At 47.4% G+C, this 22,014-nt stretch overlaps 1 protein-coding gene and 1 long non-coding RNA gene across 2 annotated transcripts; one reads left to right on the forward strand and one right to left on the reverse strand.

Moving 5' to 3' along the window:
- The first annotated feature begins 1,244 nt into the window (after nucleotides 1-1,244).
- LOC129064904 (uncharacterized) lies at nucleotides 1,245-5,891 on the forward strand. Its single transcript, XR_008528527.1, has 3 exons — nucleotides 1,245-1,379; nucleotides 4,360-4,795; nucleotides 5,616-5,891. It is a non-coding gene; the product is annotated as an uncharacterized LOC129064904 (long non-coding RNA).
- Nucleotides 5,891-15,264, reverse strand: SPCS3 (signal peptidase complex subunit 3). The gene is made up of 5 exons (XM_054566197.1): nucleotides 14,970-15,264; nucleotides 13,440-13,515; nucleotides 11,169-11,243; nucleotides 7,967-8,082; nucleotides 5,891-7,165 (listed from the first exon to the last, which is right to left on the reverse strand). Exons 1-5 carry the CDS (start codon nucleotides 15,110-15,112, stop codon nucleotides 7,033-7,035), a joined length of 543 nt encoding a protein of 180 aa, XP_054422172.1. The 5' UTR covers nucleotides 15,113-15,264; the 3' UTR covers nucleotides 5,891-7,032.
- Between the last annotated feature and the right edge of the window lie 6,750 nt (nucleotides 15,265-22,014).

Below are 22,014 nucleotides of genomic sequence, written 5' to 3' on the forward strand. Positions count from 1 at the left end.
GGTGTATTCCTTTAGCCTTCTTTTGTCTGGGAAACTCCTTATTTCACCTTCCATTTTAATGGAGAGCCTTGCTAAGTAGAGCAATCTTGGCTCTAGGACTTTGCTTTTCATGACTTGGAATATGTCTTGCCATTCCCTTCTGGCTTGGAGTGTTTCTGTTGAGAAGTCAGCTGCTAGCTGTATCGGGGCTCCCTTGTATGTTGCTACCTCTTTCTCCCTTGCTGCCTTTAGGATCCTCTGTTTGTCTTTGATATTTGCCATTTTAAGGATGATGTGTCTTGGAGTGGGCCTCATTGGGCTCCTCTTGAATGGGACCCTCTGTGCTTCCTGGTCTTGTGTGACTTTTCCTCTCCTCCAATGAGGGAAGTTTCCCATCATTACTTTTTCAAACAGGTTCTCTATCCCTTCCTCCTCTTCTTCTCCTTATGGTATCGCTATTATACCTTTATTATTACGTTTCAGGTTGTCCTGCATTTCCCTCAACACCTCTTCATTCTTTTTGAGTCTTTTTTCATTTTCTTGCTCTTTCTGGGTGCTTTTTTCTACTTTGTCCTCCAGCTGGTTGATTCAATCCTTGGCTTCATCCAGCCTGCTTTGGATTCCTTTTACTGTGCTCTTCAACTCAGAAACTGTATTCTTCATTTCCTGTTGCCTCTTATTGATAGTATCTATGTCCTTTTTCATGCTGATGTAGTTTGCAGTGAGTTCCTCATAGTTTCCCTGTAGTTTTTTGTAATCCTCTCTGAGCTCACTGAGTTCATTGAGCTTCCTTAGAACCATTGTTTAGAACTCAGTATCTGATCATTTTTATTTAGTTCCTGCCTCTATTTTATTTAGTTCTCTTTCTGGGGATTCCTCCTTTCCCTTCGACTGGGGGGTATTTCTTTGTCTTTCTGTTATTTGTGAGAATCTTCTTTTTTGCTTCTGCTTCTTAAATTAATCTGTTTTGATTTTCTGACTTTGTGATTTGAACGTCTATGGTAGGAGACCGCTGTTTTTTCTTTCTGGATCTGCCTCTGATGATGTCAGCTGTTGACCCTGTCTGACCCTTAGGCAGTCTGTTCGAGACTTCCAGGGATCTACTGCATGTGGCTGTCTCCTTCAGCTGTTAATCTGGTCACTCTGCACTCAGCAGGTCTGGCTTAGACACCACAGGGTGGGGCCAAATCCTTCCTGGGGGCGTGGCTATTGATTCCTCTCACAGCTGCTGCCACTCAGGGGAGTGGTCTCTGCCTGAGCAAGATGGCTGCTGCCGCGTGGGGGATGAGTCAGCACGGGGATCCCGCCGGCTAATGTCTCAGTTCTCTCCCAAAGCCTCCATCTCCAGTCTCCTCAAACGTCTCCAGCCCACTCTGTCCCCGCCTTTGCTGAAGCCCAGGGTAAGTGGCTGCAAACAAAAATCTGTATGTTGGCCCTTTAAATGGCTCTTTGCCTCTCCAGCTGCTTGTCTCTGGCAGAGAGCAACCCTGCTGCTTTTCGCAGCTGGCTGTCATCTGTGTCCTTTCTGGGCTCTGGTCCTGTACGCTGGAGATCCCCACTTACGGTTTAGACCCCACTCTTCTCAGGGGGATCCCACTGGCCCCATTTCACTATCCTTCTGGTGCTGGCGCCCGTGGGTGCCCCGCCTGCCTTCTTGAGTCTCCACCCCCCCCCTTCTTACCAGTCAGGTTGTGCTGAAGCTGATTCTTCTGTCTGCCTGAGGTAATAAGGCTCCTCTCTTGCTATTGTTCAGTTGTTTGTTCCAGGTGACTTCTCCACAATTTAGTCGTAATTCCATGGTTGGTGTGACTTACACTCACTCCTCCGCCATCTTGATTCTCTCCGTTATACTAATTTAACAGTATGAAAATTTTGGATGTTTATTGTTAGAGATTTTTTTTATTCCCAATCTTTTATGTGCAATGGAAGCAAACACGTTGGAAATCTCTTTCCGAGAATAACAAAAACATAAACCAGGCTGCCTGTAGGACAATGAGAATATTCAGTGACTGTCATCCAGAGAACAGGTCAACACTTCACGCAGACTATGCATTACTGTGGATTACTATAAAACGGTTCACTGAGTAACAATGAAATGAATCAATGACAGCTTCACGCAAAAATCTGAGTCTTTCAAATTTAATGCTGAGGCAAAGCTACCAGAGCAAATGAGACTTCTCCACTCCCCGCCCCTGGTCAGCCAGCCGGAGGCGAAGGCCTGGGAGCCCTGGGTGGCGTCCTAACGACCACGTCATGAGCGAGCGCAGAGGGTGGGAGCGGGAGTCTCCAGTGTCAGAGGGATCCCACCCAAAGGCAGCACCTGCGTCCCTCAGTGACACGACACTGGCTCCTCCAGGAACGAGAAATGCACTTGCGTTTTCTTGAGCTTCTGAAATGTTGATGTCATCTGCTACGGCAGCTCGTGTTACTTTAACTAACGGAGTATCGAGCTGGGCCCCCACGTGTTGAGCTGAGAGCAGATATGGCAGCCATCAGTCCTCCTAACACAATGGCGTTTGTAAACTTTCGACCCCAAGGGAGCTGGAGTCCCCTGAGGCATACCGGCCCCCCATCCCTGCTCCCAGAGTATGGCAAGGGAGGTCCTAAGAGGCCGCAGAGGCTGCAGCAGTGGGGCAAGCCCGAGACTCCCCAGATACACCTGTGCGAAGCCCACACAACCTGCTAAGTCCTGGCAGGATCCCCTTCTGTCCACGTTCATGCTGCCTTGGGGTGGCACCGCTCAGACATCAGGGGCCCTTGTCCCCACCCTCTGCACTCACTCGTTACCAGGCAGGTCCGGCCCTTCCAGGCGCACCCAGCGCTGGGCTCGGCTCGGGGCGGCAGCCTTCGGAAGCGGCGGCTCTTGTCCCAAACACCCGCTGATTAGGGCCGGTCAGCTCCCGGGGCCCAGTCCCCGGCGCACGCAACAGACACACCAGTGGGATGTGCAGGAGAGCAGCTTATTCCAGCAAGGAAAGGCCCCTCAGTGACTCTCCGGGGGCGGGAGGGGCCCAGACAAAAAGGCTCTTCAAGCTTGGCGTCGACGCTAATGGATGGAGTCACTGGGATTCCGGCGATGCGGTTCCTTTCTGCGGGATGACGCATTCACCCTAGACCCCCGGCCCCCAGGATACCCGCTGGAACATGCCACCTGGGAGGGAAGGGACGAAGGAGTCCAAGAGAAAATGTCTAAGGACTCGTCCTGACGTAGGGCTGCCCAGGTTTGGAGGAAACAAGAGACAAAAGCAAAAATTAGCTGCCCTTTTATACTGTTCCAGATAAAATAAGATTTAAAAAAATTACCCTCTAAACTCAACGGATGTTCTGTTCTTCTGAGGGACTTTTTCTAATGTTTTGTGTGAGTTCACTGGTAGACGGCCTCCCTCTTCGGAGGGAAATGGGGGGAAAGGGGAATTCCGTGACTCGGGATGGTCCCTGCCGTCCAACAAACCCCGTGGGACAGGCGCGACATCAGTCAGCCCGCCCGGCTGCTGTGCCCAGGAGACGGAAGGGCCTCAGCCACCCGGACCTCCTCCCCGCGGGGTCAGGCCAGGCCGTGCACGCAGACGCTCCTTCCGGGGCCGAGGTGGCAGCCCGAGAGCGCCTCCGGTCCCCAGGTGCGGGGGTTTTCCCGTGTTAAAGAATTTACATCTCGACCCTTCTTCCCGGCCAGGCCCTGTCCCTCCGCTCCCTGGTCAAGGGCAGTGGGAGCAAGAGCCACATTTGCCTGGGCGGGTCCAAACAAGCAGCTGGAGACAGAAGGAGAAACAAAGTCAGAGCTAATGGCACCAGAGCTCTAGGCTGCAGCATCGGCAGCCCTCACCGAGGGAGGGAGGGAGGGAGGGAGGCAGGCAGGGAGGCCAGCCATCACCCACGTCCACCGGGGGCCTAGCAGGTGCGCGGGGGCCTAGCAGGTGCGCGGGGGCCTAGCAGGTGCGCGGGCGCGCGCCAGGCCCTGGGGAAGGCACGCAGAGGCACCTGACCAGACCGCCGCGAACGGCTTCCAGTCTAGTCCGCGGAGGAGGCTCAGGCGCTGGGGAGGGACCTCAGATGAAATTACCCGCCCCCTCCCACCCCAGAAAACACATTCGAAAAACCAGAGAAAGAAAAAACTGAAGTTCACTGGGCTTGATTTCATCCCTTTTCTTTCAGTTCAGCAGCTTCACATTAGAAAAAAAAGCATAAATCTGAAAACCTTTGAAAATGCGTAATTTTACTCATAAAATTCACTTTCATTAGAAAAATGCTACTTATTGCCATTAAGAAAACCCTCAAACATATCGTCAGTGTTTTCAATGATTTTTTTTCTTATCAGTCTGTACTTGTGAAGTACACAAGTTCCCAAATTGCATCAAAACATGCAACAAATTTCTGAAACAGGTCTCTTGAACCCGCTGGCGGTCTCGGAAGTGCGCCTGGCTTTCTGCTAAAAGCAAGGACTGAAACGACAGCCCTCCGTGTGCCACCCAGGTGCCCAGCGTCCAGGTGCCCTGCGTCCGGCTGCCCCCGTGGAGCCCTATCCCGCCCACTCAAAGCGTCCTGAGAAAACACCTCCATGGACCGGCTCCCCAAGGATTCAACGCTTTCCAGGAGGGTCCCACCCACGGCCCACGGGCGACCCAGGGTAGCTACTGAATGCGGCCCAACCCAAAAGTGTACATTTACTTAAAGCGTTGCGGTTTTTTGTGATTACCTGTCGCAATGTATTTAATGTGTGGCCCAGAGACGCCCAAAGGCTGGACACCCCGCGGGACAGAACAGTGGAAAATCTCATCAGAACCAAACAGCCCGTCTTGGGCGGCGACAGGGCCGCGAGGTAAGTCCGAGAAACGGGATTCCAAGGAGCCTGTGTGTGTGGCGCACGCTAAGGCATTTCTGAAGTTGTGTTATTTCCCCTTACGCGTAAAGGAACCCAACGCAATCCAGTGGGGGAATAAAAGGAACACCCTTCTGTTTGGGTTAAACTACTAGAGAAAAGGGGGCATGTGAGTGCCCCACGCTAAAATTAACCCCCGTCTGACCAGAGTGACCTTCAAGCGCCTGGCCATCATTCTGTCTCACCGCCGCGCTCCCCCATTTCCAATCGCACTCTGGTTTTCTAAGTGTGAAGACCTGGGTCTTTGTGGAGACTTCCTGGTTCCCGAACACTGATACTCAGGTAGGTTACGTGATCCAAGTGGACACAGGTCTAAACGTGTTTGAACGTAGAACCCTGGAAAACTGGTCACACCCAAAAAGGGGTCCCCAAGGCTGGGGTTTCTCGTCCCCACGTGGGAGCCCCACTGCCCGGAACCCTCGCCCTCACCAACTTCCAAAGCAGCGCGTGGACGGACATCACAGCTCAAGCACGGCTCAACCCCCACCCCGACCGAGCCGCCAGCCCCCACCCGTGGCCCGGGCTGCGGCCCGGCTCCGCGCCCTGCGGTGACTCAGCCCCGCTGCGGGCTCGCCCCCCTCCGCCCCCAGTTCTCAGCGCCGCTGCCACAGATCTTTCGTTTCCACGCCCACCTGCACTAACCACAGGAGTTTTGTGGGTGTAAAACCCACCAGAAATAAAGCCAGATCAGCATGAATTAGATCTGTCATCTTTCCGACTCACTACTAAGGTGCTTTCGTTTAATCTCTCTCCTGAGCAGATACAAATTCTACAACTTGTGTGGTGTGATCGAACCACGACGTAGGTCACCCCACCTGCCACGTTACAGATGAAGAAACCAGGACCCCAACCAGTTTAATGAGAAAGCTGGGCGCCAAACCCGGTCGCCTACTCGTGACATTATGCCTCTGACCTTTCCCACGGACACAAGCTCTTCCACATAAAGCTGTTCAAACTGTTATTAAGTGGGGCTGTATTTTATGGGGTAAATGTAACAAATGTCAGCTACTAGCCTAAACTGGCCTTCGGGAACATCAGCCCTTTCTGGTCACTGCTGGGAGTGCAGCGACAGTCTCTGCTCTCGCTTCAAGGGCAACTGCTTTGTGGTCGCTGCCTTGAGGACAGTTATCTGCCCACTCCAGAAAAAAGTCACCGACTGTCCTTGCTCCCTGGGACACCTGCGAGCACTTCAGTCACCTCCCGGGCTTGGGCTTCAGCCTCCTCGCCCGCGAAGAGCGGACGTTCGCCCCGTTCCCCGCACCTGCTCACTGGAGGCCGCGCAGCGAATACGTGAGCGCGCTTCGGTGTGGAAAAGCGCACCGACACACACTTTCACCACCCGGTTACTGCTAAAATGTAGACCTGCAGAAATGGTAACTAATTACCGTGCCGTGGCGCTAGGCATGCTTGCAAACACAAACCTCACTCGGGGGGAACATGCAAACGGTTTAACTTCCAATGCAGTGCTAAGCCACCGCCCAAAGATACTGTACAAAGGAATGCTTTTAGAGGAAGCAAGAGACACACACAGTTGGGTGACTTGAGACTTTCGGGTGAGTTAGAATGACTGACTGCAATATAGAGAGGTATTTAGTCTTTATGTGGAGAAAACTGCTAGTCACCTGCAAGAAAAACAAGCAACATGGGCCTTCCTAAGACAAATGGTAAAAAATTCTGTCACTTTTGGCTATTTTGTAAGCCACGCTTCTCACAAATACCCATAATAATGTTTCCAGTAATCAGATATACCCTAAATGAGATAAAAGAGTGTCTAGTTCTAAATCACAGTCAGTGTGAATTGGCACAAATGCAAAACATGGCTTAGGGTTCTTCGACTTCCACCTGCACCTGACAAGGTTACACCCTTCCTGCTCACTTTCTCGTCCATTAAGAACCATGGACATGCAGGGAATATTTCCAACACAAATTTTTTATAAACCCTACTGTGTAGTTTCCTTATTCTCACGGTACTCCGCTCTGGTGGTCTTCTTTTCTGGTTTGTTTTGATTGTAAAATTATGTTGAAGTAGCACATTAACCTTCCCCTTCAAATATGCCTTTTGATGTTCTTATAAAAAAATCAGCAACCAAAAAAAAAAAAAATGAAGATTCAAGGGAGGACATAAATGAGAACGATTCATTAAGTATAAAAATATGCTGTTTCAAATTCAGAATAATTTAATAATTCTTCATTATTTCATATGTATCTGGAAATGGAACAGAGACGTGTCCCGATCCCGTCACAAGAGGTAGAATTCCAGCATTTGGTACGACGTTCCAAGACAAGGTCAAAGTGACGTTCCTGTTTCCCCTATAGAAAGACACAATGAGCAGATGGCAGCAGAAACATTTGTAGTTCAATAAAAACATTTTAATTCAAGCACTGAGGTGTCAAAAAGACTTACTTATGACCAGCTATTCCTAACTGGAATCCTAATCTACACACAGAAGTTTTCTCCAGTCGTAAAATCCGGGAACACTGGTGAAAGCAGCCCTCTGTCTGTGGGCATCGCACAGTGTGGCGCCAAAACTCACTCAGCCTCTAGCGCCACCAACCGAAAGTTCCAGTGGGTGAAACGCGGAGAGTAACAGGTATGAAACGCAGGCGTGAGCGGGAGACCAGGAGACAGTGCTTCCGGCCCCGATTCTGTCACTGCCTGGACGGGCAAACCTGAGCCGACCTCCGAGTGGAAAAACTAAAATGACTTAGAAGACCACTCACTAGAGTTCCCTCGTTTTGTGGAAGAAGGAAACCGAGGTTCAGGGAAGAGAACTGGAACTGGAACTCTCCATGTCAGCTTGGCCAGCGCACTGCCTCCTCTCCTCCCTGCCTCTGCCCCCCCCCCAGGGGCCCGACCCCCCGCAGCCCTGGCCCCACCCCACGCGTGCACCAGCGCAGCCCAGGCAGACGTGGCCGGGACTGAGTTGGGGCCTCGGCCTCCGCCTGGGCGGCAGAGCTTCCACGCCACCTTCCCGGTCTGAGCTGCACAGGCGCTTGCCTTCTCTCAGCGCCTTCCTCTTTTTACCCTCTAATATTTTTCTCTAAAAATAACAACTTTTCTCCCCCTTTCACATATAATTAAATATTAAAAAATGATGAAGAATTGCTCACTTGAGACCATTTCCATCATCAAAGAAAAAATATTTTGTTTTCATGTCTTTCAGCAGCAGCTTCGGGTTATCGCCTCTCAGAACAATCTTGTCCCAGAGGACAACTTGGTTCAGCGCCTGTATCAAGATGAAAATGAATCAGATTAACTCATCAGGAGAGCATCTCTGTCACTTCACAGTAAAAGCATTGGTAAGCAAATCGTTTGTTATCAATGAGCCCAACTGGAGGAAATGAGTAAAATCTTCAAGCAAACAAAATGGTAACAAATGGTAGCTATAACAAGGGGGACAGCCTTTTCTTGGAGAAAAGACAGATGTCTCTCTAAAGGCAATCACTGCATGTGCTAAGGCCACCGCCTAGTTACCTGGGGTCCCCAAAGCTCGGGCAAGGCCCCGGGGGAGCGGGAGGAACTGCCTCCCTGAGCAGGCGCGGTCTCAGGTCGCCTCTGTAAACCTTGGAGACCCTCCAACTCAGTACAGGCCCTGCACAGGGCCAGGGACACCCTTCCAGCAGTTAACAGGTGGCGGCTGCCAATTATGCCATGACAAGGTTTTTGAATGACCAAGGAACCAATAAAGACATGAAGCCTTCTTAATATTTTTTTTCTTTACATTAAAATAAAATACAGGCACATTGCTGTTTTATTACAGCAAAATTCTAGAAGTCAGACACCTCTTTAAAGCTACTATTTTGACATATAAACAAATTATTTGGAAAAATAGGGGCAGGAAATGGAGAGAACACATTTGTGGTCACTAGAAAATCCCAAGAACTGCGTGCTTACTAAACTACTGCCTGTTGGCCTATGAGCCAATCGCTCGCGTGTCTAGAAACAAACGTCGAACAGGCATTTCTGCAGGAGGGTTCAAATCAGCAACGCACAGCCTCCTTCTAACATCAAACAGAAACAGCATGTGGAAGCAGCACAGAATCGAGGACATGGCAAAGTGAAATGACTTTTTGTGTATTAATTCACCAAGGCAATCTGTCAAATTCCAAACTGTATTAACGTATAGTCATGCTGGGGCAAACCAAAATTATGAATATAATTTAGGTATGTCTGTCACCAAGAAAATGACATAGTTATTTGGATGATTTGCTCTGAGACTTGTATAATATTGTGTTTCCAGTTGTTACTCTTATCTTCAGAACAGCTTTTTCTGTTTTAATACTTTGTTGATTCTCAAGAGCAGAATTTATTCAACCCAATAATCCCAGGGCCTAACAAAATATCTGGTATAAAAAATATGCTCAAAATAAATGTAATGTACAATGAACTGACTAAAAGAGCTAAAAATGATATTGAACTTAAAAAACCAATTAACAGATAAAGCTGGTTATGTCATTTCTTGAAAATGAATATACCTCACATGAAATGCAGAAGTAGACTCACTGCTAACTCCAAATTACCTCCAGTCTATGCGGATAGCAAACATAAGGCTAACCTAGGTAAATAAATGAACATAGAAGCTCATTTTAATGCCACAGATTTCACCTCTGTAGTTTAATTCACTTATTAGAATCATTCCCTTTATACTTTTGGGACCTAAGATTTCTGTTTCGGCAGCATTTTGTATAAACACCCCAACCCCCACTCTATCTGTGGCAAAAGCTCAAAGTCAGACTGGGCTAACACATTTCTGTCACAAACTAACAGCGTTTAAATACATTTTAATCAAATAGTTTAATAGCTTGTAATTCTAGAAATTCTGATAAGCTAGTTTGTGATTAAAAAGACTACCTTAAGTATTCCTATTGATAAATCCCATACAACTCCGAAACAAAGACAGAGTCTTAAGACAGACATTTATCGCGTAGGTCTGGTTTCATGAGACCTACCTTTCACAACAGCTCAAACCATGTGTTTTATATACATGCACATACGTAATATATACATATAAATATTTAGCTGGATTATAAAATGACCTCAGAGACGATTCAAAAATTACTCCTACAGTTTTTGATTATGTATCTGGGTAGTCAGAATTGTAGGCACAGATCAAAAACTTTGTTGATTCCAGCGTCTTGCTGTTTATCCGATTATAGCTGTGGCGAGAATATTTTAACTTAAAGAATCCTAAGGCAGACGGCCGTGCCACCTCCCATTCCCCACGCGCTTCAAGTTCAGCAACGTCCTCCCTGATTTATCACTGCAGGTGGTCTCCAGAGGTTTTCAGTCACAAATTATTTGGAATACAAGCTCCCAGATACACACCTTTACTTAAAATTATGTACGTAATGCACGTTGCTATTGCCCCTCGATGATACCATTATCGATAGTAAACAAACCTGCATCTCAGTCTTCTTGACTAATGTTGAATTTTCTCTGCTGACTCTGCATTAGATCTATCTTGGTTTTCTTGTTTTAATCCCTCAATGTGGCCGAGCAGCTGGAAACAGGACCAGCACCAGCTCCCCCATGTGCCAGCGGCTAGCACGTGCTTGGACTGGACCACCGGCATTACCGCCAATCTGTGATTTCTTTGCAGGAATCTTTTCAAGCCATTTTCCATCTTGTGAGGATTAGGTGACTGTAAACTGGCTAACGTAACCCATTTAACGGCGTCTATAGGGCTACGCTTTGCACACTTCTGAGTGTGAAGGGGCGAGTGACTAGAGACGCAGAGCCCACCCTGCAGAGCCCGCCCTGCAGAGCCCCTCCTCCCGCGCAGGGCAGTGCCTGTCTTAGGAAGCGGGTGCCGCCGCCGCCCACCCCACCCCGACTTAGGGCCGAGAATTAATGTCAGTCCGTACAGCGCATGAGTAAAACTTAACATCCTTCCCTTCTTAGTCTGAGCTGAGAAATACACAAGTGGATTTGTGGTGTCCAGGATGGCATGTAAGGAGCGTGGAAGTGCCACACCAACCTAACATCAAGTAAAAAGATAGACAAACTAAAAAATTGCACCTCAGGTTGGACCTGTAAGGGAAGAAGTAGCAGCTAGTTCTCCTTAGACACCTGTGGATCACCTTGCCTGCACCCCGTCCTGGAAGCCACCAGCCTGCAGAGCTACCGGGACAGGAAGAGGAGGCAGAGGCGACCGAAGGAGACAATGTTTTCTTAGGAAAGTCATCTCCCCACAGGCCTGTGATTTCTACTAAACTACTCAGGTCAGACATTTGAATATTTAAAATTTACATTTTCTCATAAAGAATAAAGTTTTACGTATCTCTTAAAATACTTCTCTTTAGATATACTTACGTTATTTTTTGTTGAATATTCTGCTGATAAATAAAGAAACAACTGCTTAACATTCCAATCAAATATATTCTCTAGATGTAAAAAATTAAGGAATATAAAACAGATCTTAGTTATTCTTAAGTATTCACAGCAATACTAACACAAAAATAGACAAAAAAGGAGAGGTGACCCAGAAACACAGAGCCACTAATAAAAATATGTAAAAGAGGATTTACTGTTTCAAGCACATAGGATTCCACTAACGTTCTAAAGTAACCAATCATCACAATTTAAATGTAATGATACGTGAACATAAACTAGGCTCAAGTAATTAAACCAAGTACAATAAACTGTGTATGCTGCTTTTGGACACATGCCAGTAGAGATCACAAGCTCTCAGTCCATGAAATGCTTTGGTAGAATATGCGGCCGGACACCAACTTGGTTTCATCAGTTTACTAAAGTCAAAGAGAAAAAAAAATCACCAGAATTAATTACAATACTGGTGTCACTAAGAAACGAACGAAGTTAACGTTTGGATTTTATTAAGCATTACATGTAAATGGTTGAGTCTTTTGTTATATGTGTTTATATACTGATAGCAATACATTCATGGGTATCCACCAAGAATCACTATTTTAGAATTGAGAGGTCTAGAATAGCGTCTTTGAAGAACAGGTGCAATTTCAAGTTTTAATAGCAGCCTTAAGAAAACTGGACTGAATTGGATGAGACCGAGCATATACACAGCAGTTGGGATACGAAGCCATTTCACTGCGGTTGTCAGACGGTGATTTTCGACCAGTGGGCCGCAAGAATTTTTAAAACATGCAGCACCTGACTATTTAGTCAGGGGCACTGACTTCTTTTCCATTAGACTGTCAAATAAAAAAATGACAACAGCCAACACCGCAATAGCTATCTGGTGTGACCACCCTGTCATGAACCATAAAAATATAGGTCATATAATAGAGCTGCGTCTTATTGGTCATGTTGCATAATAAGGTTGTGTCTGATTGGTTAATTCATAGTAACAGAAATCCTTCTATACAAATACAGGCACCTGATTTTTCAAAAAGCCACTTTGGAGCTAAAAGGGTAGATAATTACTATTTTTTTTTCTTTTTGTAAATTAATCAAAATTATACCCTTCTTTTTTTTGGTCAAGTCAGCAAAAAATACATTTTTCGGTGTGCTGCAGAATTTAGTAATTAGTTTGTATGTGCCGTGAGGTGAACAGCGCCAGTCCTCACACACACAATTACTACTTTCTCACTGGATCCACACTGTCTCTAACCAGAGTAGTTTGTTGTTTTTTTTTAAATGACATAAATACTTAAAAGTAGCCACAAAGTTAGCATATGTAGGATTTTTCTCATAGTATACTCTATTTCCGAAAAAAGTGCCCATAGAAGTGGTTCCTAGTCTACTTCTAAACCCAGTAACTTATTTCTAAAAACTCAAGCTAAAAGCAGTGTCACTCTCTGGGCAGTAAGGAAGCGTATCTGGTTCCTCCACCCCCACCGGGGCCAGGACCTGCTTCAGAGCGCAGACAGTCCCAACAGTGAGACACTGCTTTATGCAGGTTCAAACGGTCCAATCTCCAGAACCGATTTTAATCTGGGGTTTTAGCAAGGCAGAGAGATCCAGCTAGAAGCGGCAGAGAACAAAGCTGCCAACATTAACCTAATACGCTAGAGGAACACTATACTGGCCAAAGTGGTAAGACTTGCCAAAAGGTAAAGAGAAAATATTTAAAGATGAACTGTAATGATTTCTGACTCTTGTTATGAAAATATTTATAAAAAGAACTATAAGGGCAAGATGCAAATATGGCTAACCAATAACCATTTTGATAATACCTTCCAAACCGTAACAGGTGCAATTCACTTTTTAAACATGTTTCTATCATGAAATATGAAGATATAGTTTGAGAATGTACAAGAAATATTATTCCATCTGGGCTGGATGAGCACTGGAAACATTCTTCCTTCTTTAAGCCAAACGATCTAACTCTGTCTTTCCAAAATACAGATTCAAACTCTCCTGAACCTTTCGATTTATGTAATGTTTCTGCAAAGAATTTAAAGTATCTTCTCGCAGTAACTGTTGAATCTACCAGTAAGTTTTCTCCAGATGTGAATGAGGAGGCATTAACACAATTTTACTAATGAAAACATAGGCCTAGAAATTTCCAAGGTGTGGGTGATAGTCAAATTGTCCCCCAAATCACTACACAAAATGAGCGTCATTATAAAGCCGCAGAAGCAATGAAATAGTTTCTTAAAGGATATCAGCTGTGACATCAAAGTTTATGAATCCCAGATCACTTCTTTCTCTAGGTCCAGTGAAGTCTTCTACGTTTTTTCTGGAAGTAAAGATAAAAGTTTTACCATCCTGCAAACGTAATCAGCATACAAAAGCCACACAATTCCTTAGATGAAATGACACACAGAACACAGCTGTAGGCACCGGAAACAGCAATTCCACAGGGAAACAAGTGAAAACCAGAGAAAGCTGTAACTGTGAAATCAGGACAAACTTTCAAATTCTCTATCCAAGTCGGTCTTCAGCTATTTTCATGTGCCTCAAAAGAATCCCTAACAAAGCCCACGGGGAGATAAAAACTGCTCCACGAGTGTCAATGCTTGATGCCAAGTGACTGGGTAGAATGGGTGGGTGAGAGGAAGTGCCCCAAGGGGAGGTGTGGGAAACCAAGAATAACAGGCAACTGCTCTTCACTGAGCGCCTACTGTGTGTCTGTGTCATGGTCGCGACGTGGCTTGCACAAGTATCTCAAAGCGTAGAAGTTAGGTAGTACTTCCATTTTAGACAGGAGAAAATTGAGGCCCAGGGTAGTAAGAAACTGGCTCAAAATTAACAAAAGCTAACAGCTGTTTGGTGTTTACTACACACCAAGATCTTCAAAATCCCCCGAGTTGGCGGGGGCAGGGCTCACTTCCACCCAGGGTCTGATTTTTTGAACCTAAGAGAGTAATCTAACAAGCATCACCATAGCAAAAAAAAAAAAATAGAAAAAGAGAAACGGGAGGGGGCTGCGGTAGCTATTAGGTGACCGGCGTGGAGAGTCTGACAAACAACTAAAACTAAGGTTGAAGAAAGAGAGAGAACTTGTTAGAAGGTTTAACTGAGAAGAAAGGTAGGAGAGCCAGAAAAAAGAAATTCTATGTGCCAAAAAGTGCTAGGCAATAAAAATTATCAAGAAAAAAAGGGAACGGAGAAATGCCCACGTCATTCCTAAGTTCTATTTTTGGCATTTTCGCAGATTTATTTAAGCGGTTGGCTCTTAACAAATAAAAACCACGCCACCCCGGAGATCTCAGACGCCGGATCCTCTCCAAGCACCCAGCCGCCCTCGCCAACTTCAAAGCGGCTCCTGGAATTCCTGCCGCCGAGCAGCGAAGACGAGCGCTGCGGAGGGAATGTCAAACAGGGCGAAGCCGGGGTGCGGGGGACCCGGCGGGGCGGCCGGGGACCCGCGGGGGGCGGCGGCGCGGCGCGCTGTTGTGTTGCTCCCTCATTGGCCGGGCGTGGGCGGAGGGAAGTGAGGAACAGGAAGGAAGCAGAGGCACTGACCCGAGGAACACTCAAAATTAAAATTTAAGAGCAAGCCCGGGAATTGGCGGCGGAGGGGTGGGAGTTGGAGGGGAAGCCCGCGAGGTGCCCCCGGACGCGTGCCATCGGGGGGACGGAGGCCGCCCAGAAAGGGGACCCGCGGCGGCCCGGACTCCGCCCCGCCCCGCCCCGGCCCGGTCCAGCCGCCCTGCCCTGCCCAGCCGGCCGGGCCTCGGCCGCACTCACAGCATGATCCGCGAGACGTGCAGCCGCACCGGGACGCTCCTGTCTTTGAAGGCGGTGGTGATGAAGCAGCCGAAGGTGAGAGCCGCCATCACGCTCAGCGAGAAGGCGAACAGCGAGTTCGCCCGCGACAGCACCGTGTTCATCGCGGCTGAGTCCCCCGAGCCCTGTTCCACACGCACAACCGGGACCCCGTTCCAGTCGCGGACCGGTTCCTTGCGATCCGCGCCGCCTGCGCTGCGCGCGTTCCGGGGGCGCGCGCCGCCGCGGCCCCGCCTCCCTTCCGGTCCTCAGTCGTGAGAGCGCGCGCGCGCACCCGCCCCCTGGGACACACCCACCAGGCGGCAGGACCGCGCCGACAGGCGGAGACTGGGTCGCGCGCGGGCCCGCCCCTTTCTCCGGCCTACCTCCACCGCCAATCAGCGAGGAGCAGGGGAGGGGCGGGGTTTCGCCGCGGAGACCCGCCTCCTCCGCCCTGGATCTCCCCAACTCCGCCCCCTGCTCTCCGCCCTCTGCTCCCCGCTCCCGCTCGTACACCCTCCGTTCTCAGAGCTCCCGTCAGGTGGTCTGGGACCCTGGCCTGGTGACGACCTGGGTTTCATTAATTTGCACTTAAAACCAGCATCCAAGCGCGGTAGCCTGGAGTGTGTCCTCACGTGCAGCGCCCTACCCCACGCCGGGTCTTCCCGCTGTCGGATCGGCCCAAGCTGGACCTGAAGTCCCTTCGGAAGGTGGGGGGAGGGGCGGAAGAGGCCGCCGCTTCCCCAAAGCCGCTCGTGTTCACTTTCCACGTGCGACCTTGTCCGCTTCCTGTGACTGCTGCCTTCTAACGGCCGCTGAAGCGGTTTCTGACGCTAACGGTTGATGCTATCGATTCCACGGTATGCATTTAACTGGTAGGTCCTCTAACAGACCTCGCTGGGTTCTTCAGATCAAAGGCGGCTAATGGCCCCAGGGTGGCTGTCCAGCAAAATGCGGAAGGATTTAAAATTAGCAAGGCGTCGATGAAGAAGGGCCCTTGGCGCTTTCAGGTTCAGACTGTGTCAATCCCTGACCTTACATAGACTGTCAGCACACACCTTTGTTCCTTTCACAGCTAGGGATTTTTGTAATTATAAAAGTGGAACTCAGAGGGTCCAGTAATCTGCTCAAATTAATTTTTTTTAAATTTTGCGTTAATAAACCAGAAGAGGTTAAGAACGCCTGGCCTGGAACCTGGCTGCTGACTCCCCTCGTGCATTGATGAGCCCTTTGCATTGAACTGCTTTGCATTGTTCATTATCTTTCAGTTTCATACAGCCATACAGGGAGTGCCTATCATGTGCCAGCTGCAGCTTTGAGAGTGGAGCCCTGATAAGGGAACATCCCTGCCAAATTAGAGTAGAGCCCAGTAGTGAAAAAAGGACAGATCCTTAGCTGGGTTTAAAACTTAAATCTTATCTTCCAGGCAGCCACAGTTGATTCAATAAAGCAGCTGTTTATCGGATGCCTCCTGGGTTGCAAATGATAGAGATGTATACTAGTCACTTTCTACCCTCATGAAGCTTACTTATAATCTGGTAGAGTCCATAAAATAAAGACAGATCTGGAATGGAAACAAATACCACGGGAGTGCTGTGGACTTCGGAGGAAGAAGAAGTCCCATCTGTGGCGAGGTGGGCAAAGCGGCGTCAGGCAGGTGTCAAACGCGGTGCCACGACCCTGTGGCTCAGGTGTTCCATGAGATGCTGGTCTTCTAGTCTGATGTCTATTAATTGTTCATTCTAATTACAGATATTTGTGCTTTCGCCCTTTTTTCTTTATTGATTAGTATTTACCTTTGTTGATTTTTTCACAGAGCTGTAGTTCCCATTTCTTAATTCTACTGTTCTTTGCATTCTTATTAATGTTTAATGTTATCACAATTCTTTGTCACTTTTCCTTGGCTTACTGGTTTTAGGAATTAGATATTGAATTGATGTATTTTCATTTTTATTGTTGTGATAACTGCTTTCCCTGTATCCTAAAACTTCTGTTATATTCTTTTTTTAAATTTTGTGTTTCTTCTTTGAGAACTAATTTAATTGTGTGTGTGTGTTTGTGTGTGTTTTTATGTACGTGTGTTAAATTTCCAGGAGAAAGGACCTATTTCATTTTGATTGTTTTAAATTAATGTATAATTTTATTTCAGGTAGGCAGAGAATGCTGATTGTATTATTTTTGTTCTTTGGATTATTGAGATCTTCTTTGTGGCCTAAAGTATCACTTTTGTGAATATTCAGTGTGCACTTGTAAAGGTGATGTATTTTCTATTAATGGTATACAGAGTTCGTTCGACACGTATCTGTGAGAGCCACCTTATATCTTTATTAATTTTTCCTTGTCTTGATTTTGCTGGATCGAAAACAATGTGTTAAAGTCTCCAAATTAATGTTTTTTGTCCTTTTCTCCTCTTTCTATTTTCTGCATTATGAAATTTATGTAAATTTTCTCTCTTCATTATGAATGGTCGTTTTTAGCATTAGAAAGTATTCTTCTTTTACTGTTAATGCTTTTTGATCCAAATTCTAGCTTGTCAAGTACCAAGAGTGTACAGAAGAAACCGAGGCTGTTATTTATTTAAAGTAATACCGTAGACCTCAAAAGGAAGTTCAGCACTTTCTCACTAAGCATCTTCTACACTTCGATAGTTTCTACTCAGAACCTAATGGGGGTGGTGAGAGGCTCCTTGGGAGCACTTTGTCAACCCTTTTGCAGATAGGAAGTGGTCAACTGGTGAAGACATGCTTATTATACTTCCGCAGAGGAGGACGAACTGAGAACAAAGGTTAAGTTTCTGTCTTCTTACCTGCAAATAATTATTCTTTATAACACTCATTTAGGAAGAGGGAAGAAGAGTAGATTATTTTATGAGGAAATGCTTTAAAAAAAGGTGTGTGCACACACAAAGTCTGCCCAGAAAGTATCCATCCATGTTATGAAAAACAGACATTTTTTGAAGAAGACACAAGATACAAGAAACATTGTACGTAGGACAGTGATGTCTCAGTCGCCTTCAATGTAGGCACCTGGGGTCCTCACACAGTTCTCCCAGTCACCATCAGCTGCCCTGTGCTATTTTCTTGAATCTCAAAGGTCGGAAATCTCTTCCCTTTCAAAAGTGATTTTAGTTTTGGGAAAAGCCAGAAGTCATGGGGCACCAAATCTGGGCTGTAGTGGGACGGAGTCACCTGGGTGATTTGATGTTTCACCAAAAAACACTGCACGGGACATCATGCCTGAGCGGGCTTGTTGTCGTGATGAAGCTGCCAATCACCAGTTGCCCACAGCTGCAGCTTCTGAACCATCCGAATAGTTTCTACAGAGGAATATTTAAACTTAACGCCAAATTTGACGTAGATTCAAAATGTAGAGAAAATGGTTGCTCTACTTGCTCATTTTCAAAGTGATGGCACACAGTGCACATGCCCACTCAATGGCCTCTACCGCCCCCACTGACCACTACAGTGAAGTTGTCATTGTTCACACATGTGCATTTCAGTCCCACTCCCCTTGGCTGCCAGGTCACATCAATGCCACACAAACTGTTCTCATTATATTAACAATGGCTGGACTTTTTCCAGGACGGACCTCATAGACAGGTAAGGGGTAGAAAAGGGAGGCAGACCTAAAGAGACAAGTGTGGCAACCAAAGTTCTTGTGAGGGATGTCTGAGAGTTAGCACCGAGCTACCTAAGGAAGTTGCTGCAATGGAATATGTTATAGGTCTGACACATTAAGGACTCCAGTTGAAAATGTTTTTCAGAAAGAGATATAGCATCCATCATGGAAGGTCATATGGTTTTCTATTTCTTTTAGTGGCCAGAGCCATACACATAGTGGATGAAAAAAAAAATTTTTAATTGAATTGAGATTCCCTGGCTCCATATGATAAGATATTTTTGAAGAAATTTTTATGAAAAAAATACATATTATACACAAGGAATGAGGATTTAAAGTGTAAATTGATAAAATGGTAAAAAGGACAAAACTAAATTGGATATGTAGGCCAACAAATTATAGAAGGCTTGATGCCAGGCTAGTAAGTCTGAACATCATCCAGGAGACAATAGCAACGTTTGAGGATTTTAGACCAGTCGAGTATAAAGCCCACATGGGCTCCAGGTACATAACTAATTCTTAGCGAAGGATGAGACCGTCGACTGGTAGACCAGGTCAGATGTGAGACGATGGGCGTGAACGGAGGCCACGGCACAGCAGATGAAGGGAAGGAGCGGACACATCTACCGGTCCCCCGCGATCTCATTCATTGCCTCCAGGCACTGTCTTTAGCCCACCTGTATGCACTTGACTGTTAACCTGGATGACAAGTTGGCCCACATGGTCACAGCTGCCTGCCCCCGGTGCACGTGGTGGATGAGCTCCCTGAGGGTCCTTGGGGGGGCGTATCTGAAATGACACCGGAGACCGTTGGTTTCTGAGACCTATAGCTCGCCCTCCCAAGGAAAATGAAAAACAAGAAGCCCTTCCATATTACCTAGACAAAGACATCCAAAAGTTATTGGGATTCTTTGGATAAGTTAGGCAGTTACTATCCCACTTCTCTGTTCATAGCAGGTAGCCAACCATCCTTTAAAGAAGGGGAGAGGGGCTCGGGAAGCCCGTGGCATTCTCTTAGCGGGAGAACCCAATGGACTTCTCCCTCTTCCTAGCCTCCTCTGACTCACCCAGAAACTCCCTGTTGAAACTATCTCTCTTAACATTCTATGGTGGACATCTGGCCACTGAGGAGCCCAAGTTCAAATTCGTGTCCTGCACGCTCATCCCAAGGAAGCCACTCCCAGCTGTAAACAGGCCTAGGCAAGCGCTCTCAGCCTCTGGGCCATTACATGCTACTTGGAGTTGGGCTAGCGCCCTGTACAACACCTGCAGACCACCACCGCTCTACGGTGAGTGAGACCCAGAAATTGAGACCACGCCTGGTGCAGTTCATTACCTCCTTTACTCATGTGAGTTCTCTCTATTATAGGAAAGTTTCTGGGTACCCACTGACATACAAAGCCATCTTGTCCAGAATGGAAATAAAAGGGAGAAGTGATTATGGCAACTGCGTGGAAGCGTTAGGGGGCCTGAGACCTCTATCCTTAGACGCGCCTGCTGACAAGGTTGTCCTTCGGCATCTGGAAAACAGTGCCGTGCACTGATGTAGAACTCCCTAAATGATAAAAAGTGGCCCACTGCCCCTAAACCAGGGCTGTCCAACCTTTTGGCATCTTTGGGCCACACTGGAAGAAGAGTTGTCTTGGGCCACCCATTAAATACATTGCGACACATAATCGCAAAAAGAAATCTCATCATGTTTTAAGTAAATTTACGATTTTTGTGCTGGGCCATGTTCACAGCCGTCCTGGGCTGTATGGGGCCCACGGGCCGCAGGTTGGACGCCCCTGCCGTCTAACCCGTTTGTAGAAACAATGTGGCCTATACCAGGCACCTGCCTTCTTTCGGAGAGTCTGGAATTTCAGCCCGTGCTGGGCGGAGGGTGTTTCCACGACCTTCCCCACCCCCACGGGAAAGCCCAGGCACTCGGTCCGCGATGCTTCCCTGGCTGGCAGCGCTGCCCGTGTTTTCTCAGTCCACTGCCGGGGGCGTCCGCACGTCCTGTGCGACTCCCCTGGGACAGTGGCCTCGGGAGCTGTAGTTGGCTCCCCCCACCCCAGACTTCTCCCCATGCGCATTTTCCCTTTGCTGACTGTGTTCTGTAATCCTTTCCCAGTAACAAACTGACTGAATCACGGTCGATCGAGCCCTGTGAGTCCCCGGGAATCAGCGAACTGAGGTGGCCGTAGGACCCCGACACAAGGACTCTCTCCCGTTTCCTAAGTTTCATGTGGAGGATGTCCTGGAGGATTTCTGCCAACACCCAGGGGAACCTAGCTCTTCTGTCCTGCGAGGGGAGGAGGAGTGGTTTTTATCCTACGCCGCCGCGAATGCACTTGGTCCTGCTCAGGCGCTTGCCGCCCTGTCTTACCCCATTGCCCCTGGCATGTATTCTGCCCGGCCTTCAGAGAACTTGCCTTCCCCTCCCTGTTCCCAGCTTGTCACGGTAACTCCTGCGGACACAGTGCACTAGGTTCCTGACCTTGCGTTAGCATTGGGACGGGAGGCGCTTTCCCGGCCTGTTCATTCTCGCCGAGCCGCGGTGGCCGGCCAGCCCCTCTGACCTCCCTGTCAGGCAGAGCCCATGATTTCGGCCCAGCCCATGATTTCTCTGCGTGGCCCTATTACACTCTCCTACGCCTTGTTTATTTATGTAAAGCCGAAAAGGAAAAATCAATATATGACATAGAAGGTTAGAACACTCCAATACCTACCGTTACTACTTTTTACTGAGAATTTTTTAAACTACTGGGAATAACTGAGAAGTTAAAAACCCACATGCAACAAAAGAAGAAACATCTGAATTCTTTATATCCTAACTTTGAAAGGCCTAAAGAAAAAAGAAATGGTTCAGGTTAATTTTAGATTTTAGCTTCTGGATGCTGAAATATGTTCACTTTTTTTGCACTTTTATGCTTCTCAGAATCCTTATATTGGAAGGAAGTTCAAAGAACTCATCAGGTCATTTGAATATACTCCTAAAACAAACTCCTGGGGCACAGATTCTGCTTCTGTGGCTTAACCATGTGTCACACTGCAGCAGTCAGTGATAAGTATATGACATCCTAGGAGCAGGTGGGGAAGCAAGGGATTGTGACTTGGCCTAAGATCTGTCACGGAAGCCAAGACAACAGTCTTGCCCGGCTCACTGACTACCATAAAGGCTGGCAAGCCCCAGTCCCCCAGGAGGATTCTGTCGTGCGTCAGCAACAGCCAGCGACTGATATCTGAGTTGTTCGTGAACCCGGCAGGTGTCTTTCTGCATTTACATTGTTCATTGGCAGAAGGCACGGTTCTCTCCAAATGACCATAGTTAGCAGTTGGTAATCTTTGTAGTAAGTTTCCTGGGGGAGATCCCAAGTGATTCATAACACCCAGTGATTCTTGACAGAAAGGTCCCTAGAGAAAG

Source organism: Pteronotus mesoamericanus, unplaced genomic scaffold, assembly GCF_021234165.1.
Source record: "Pteronotus mesoamericanus isolate MK-2021 breed Mesoamerican mustached bat unplaced genomic scaffold, CSHL_Meso_final contig_169, whole genome shotgun sequence".
Lineage (NCBI taxonomy): Eukaryota > Metazoa > Chordata > Mammalia > Chiroptera > Mormoopidae > Pteronotus > Pteronotus mesoamericanus.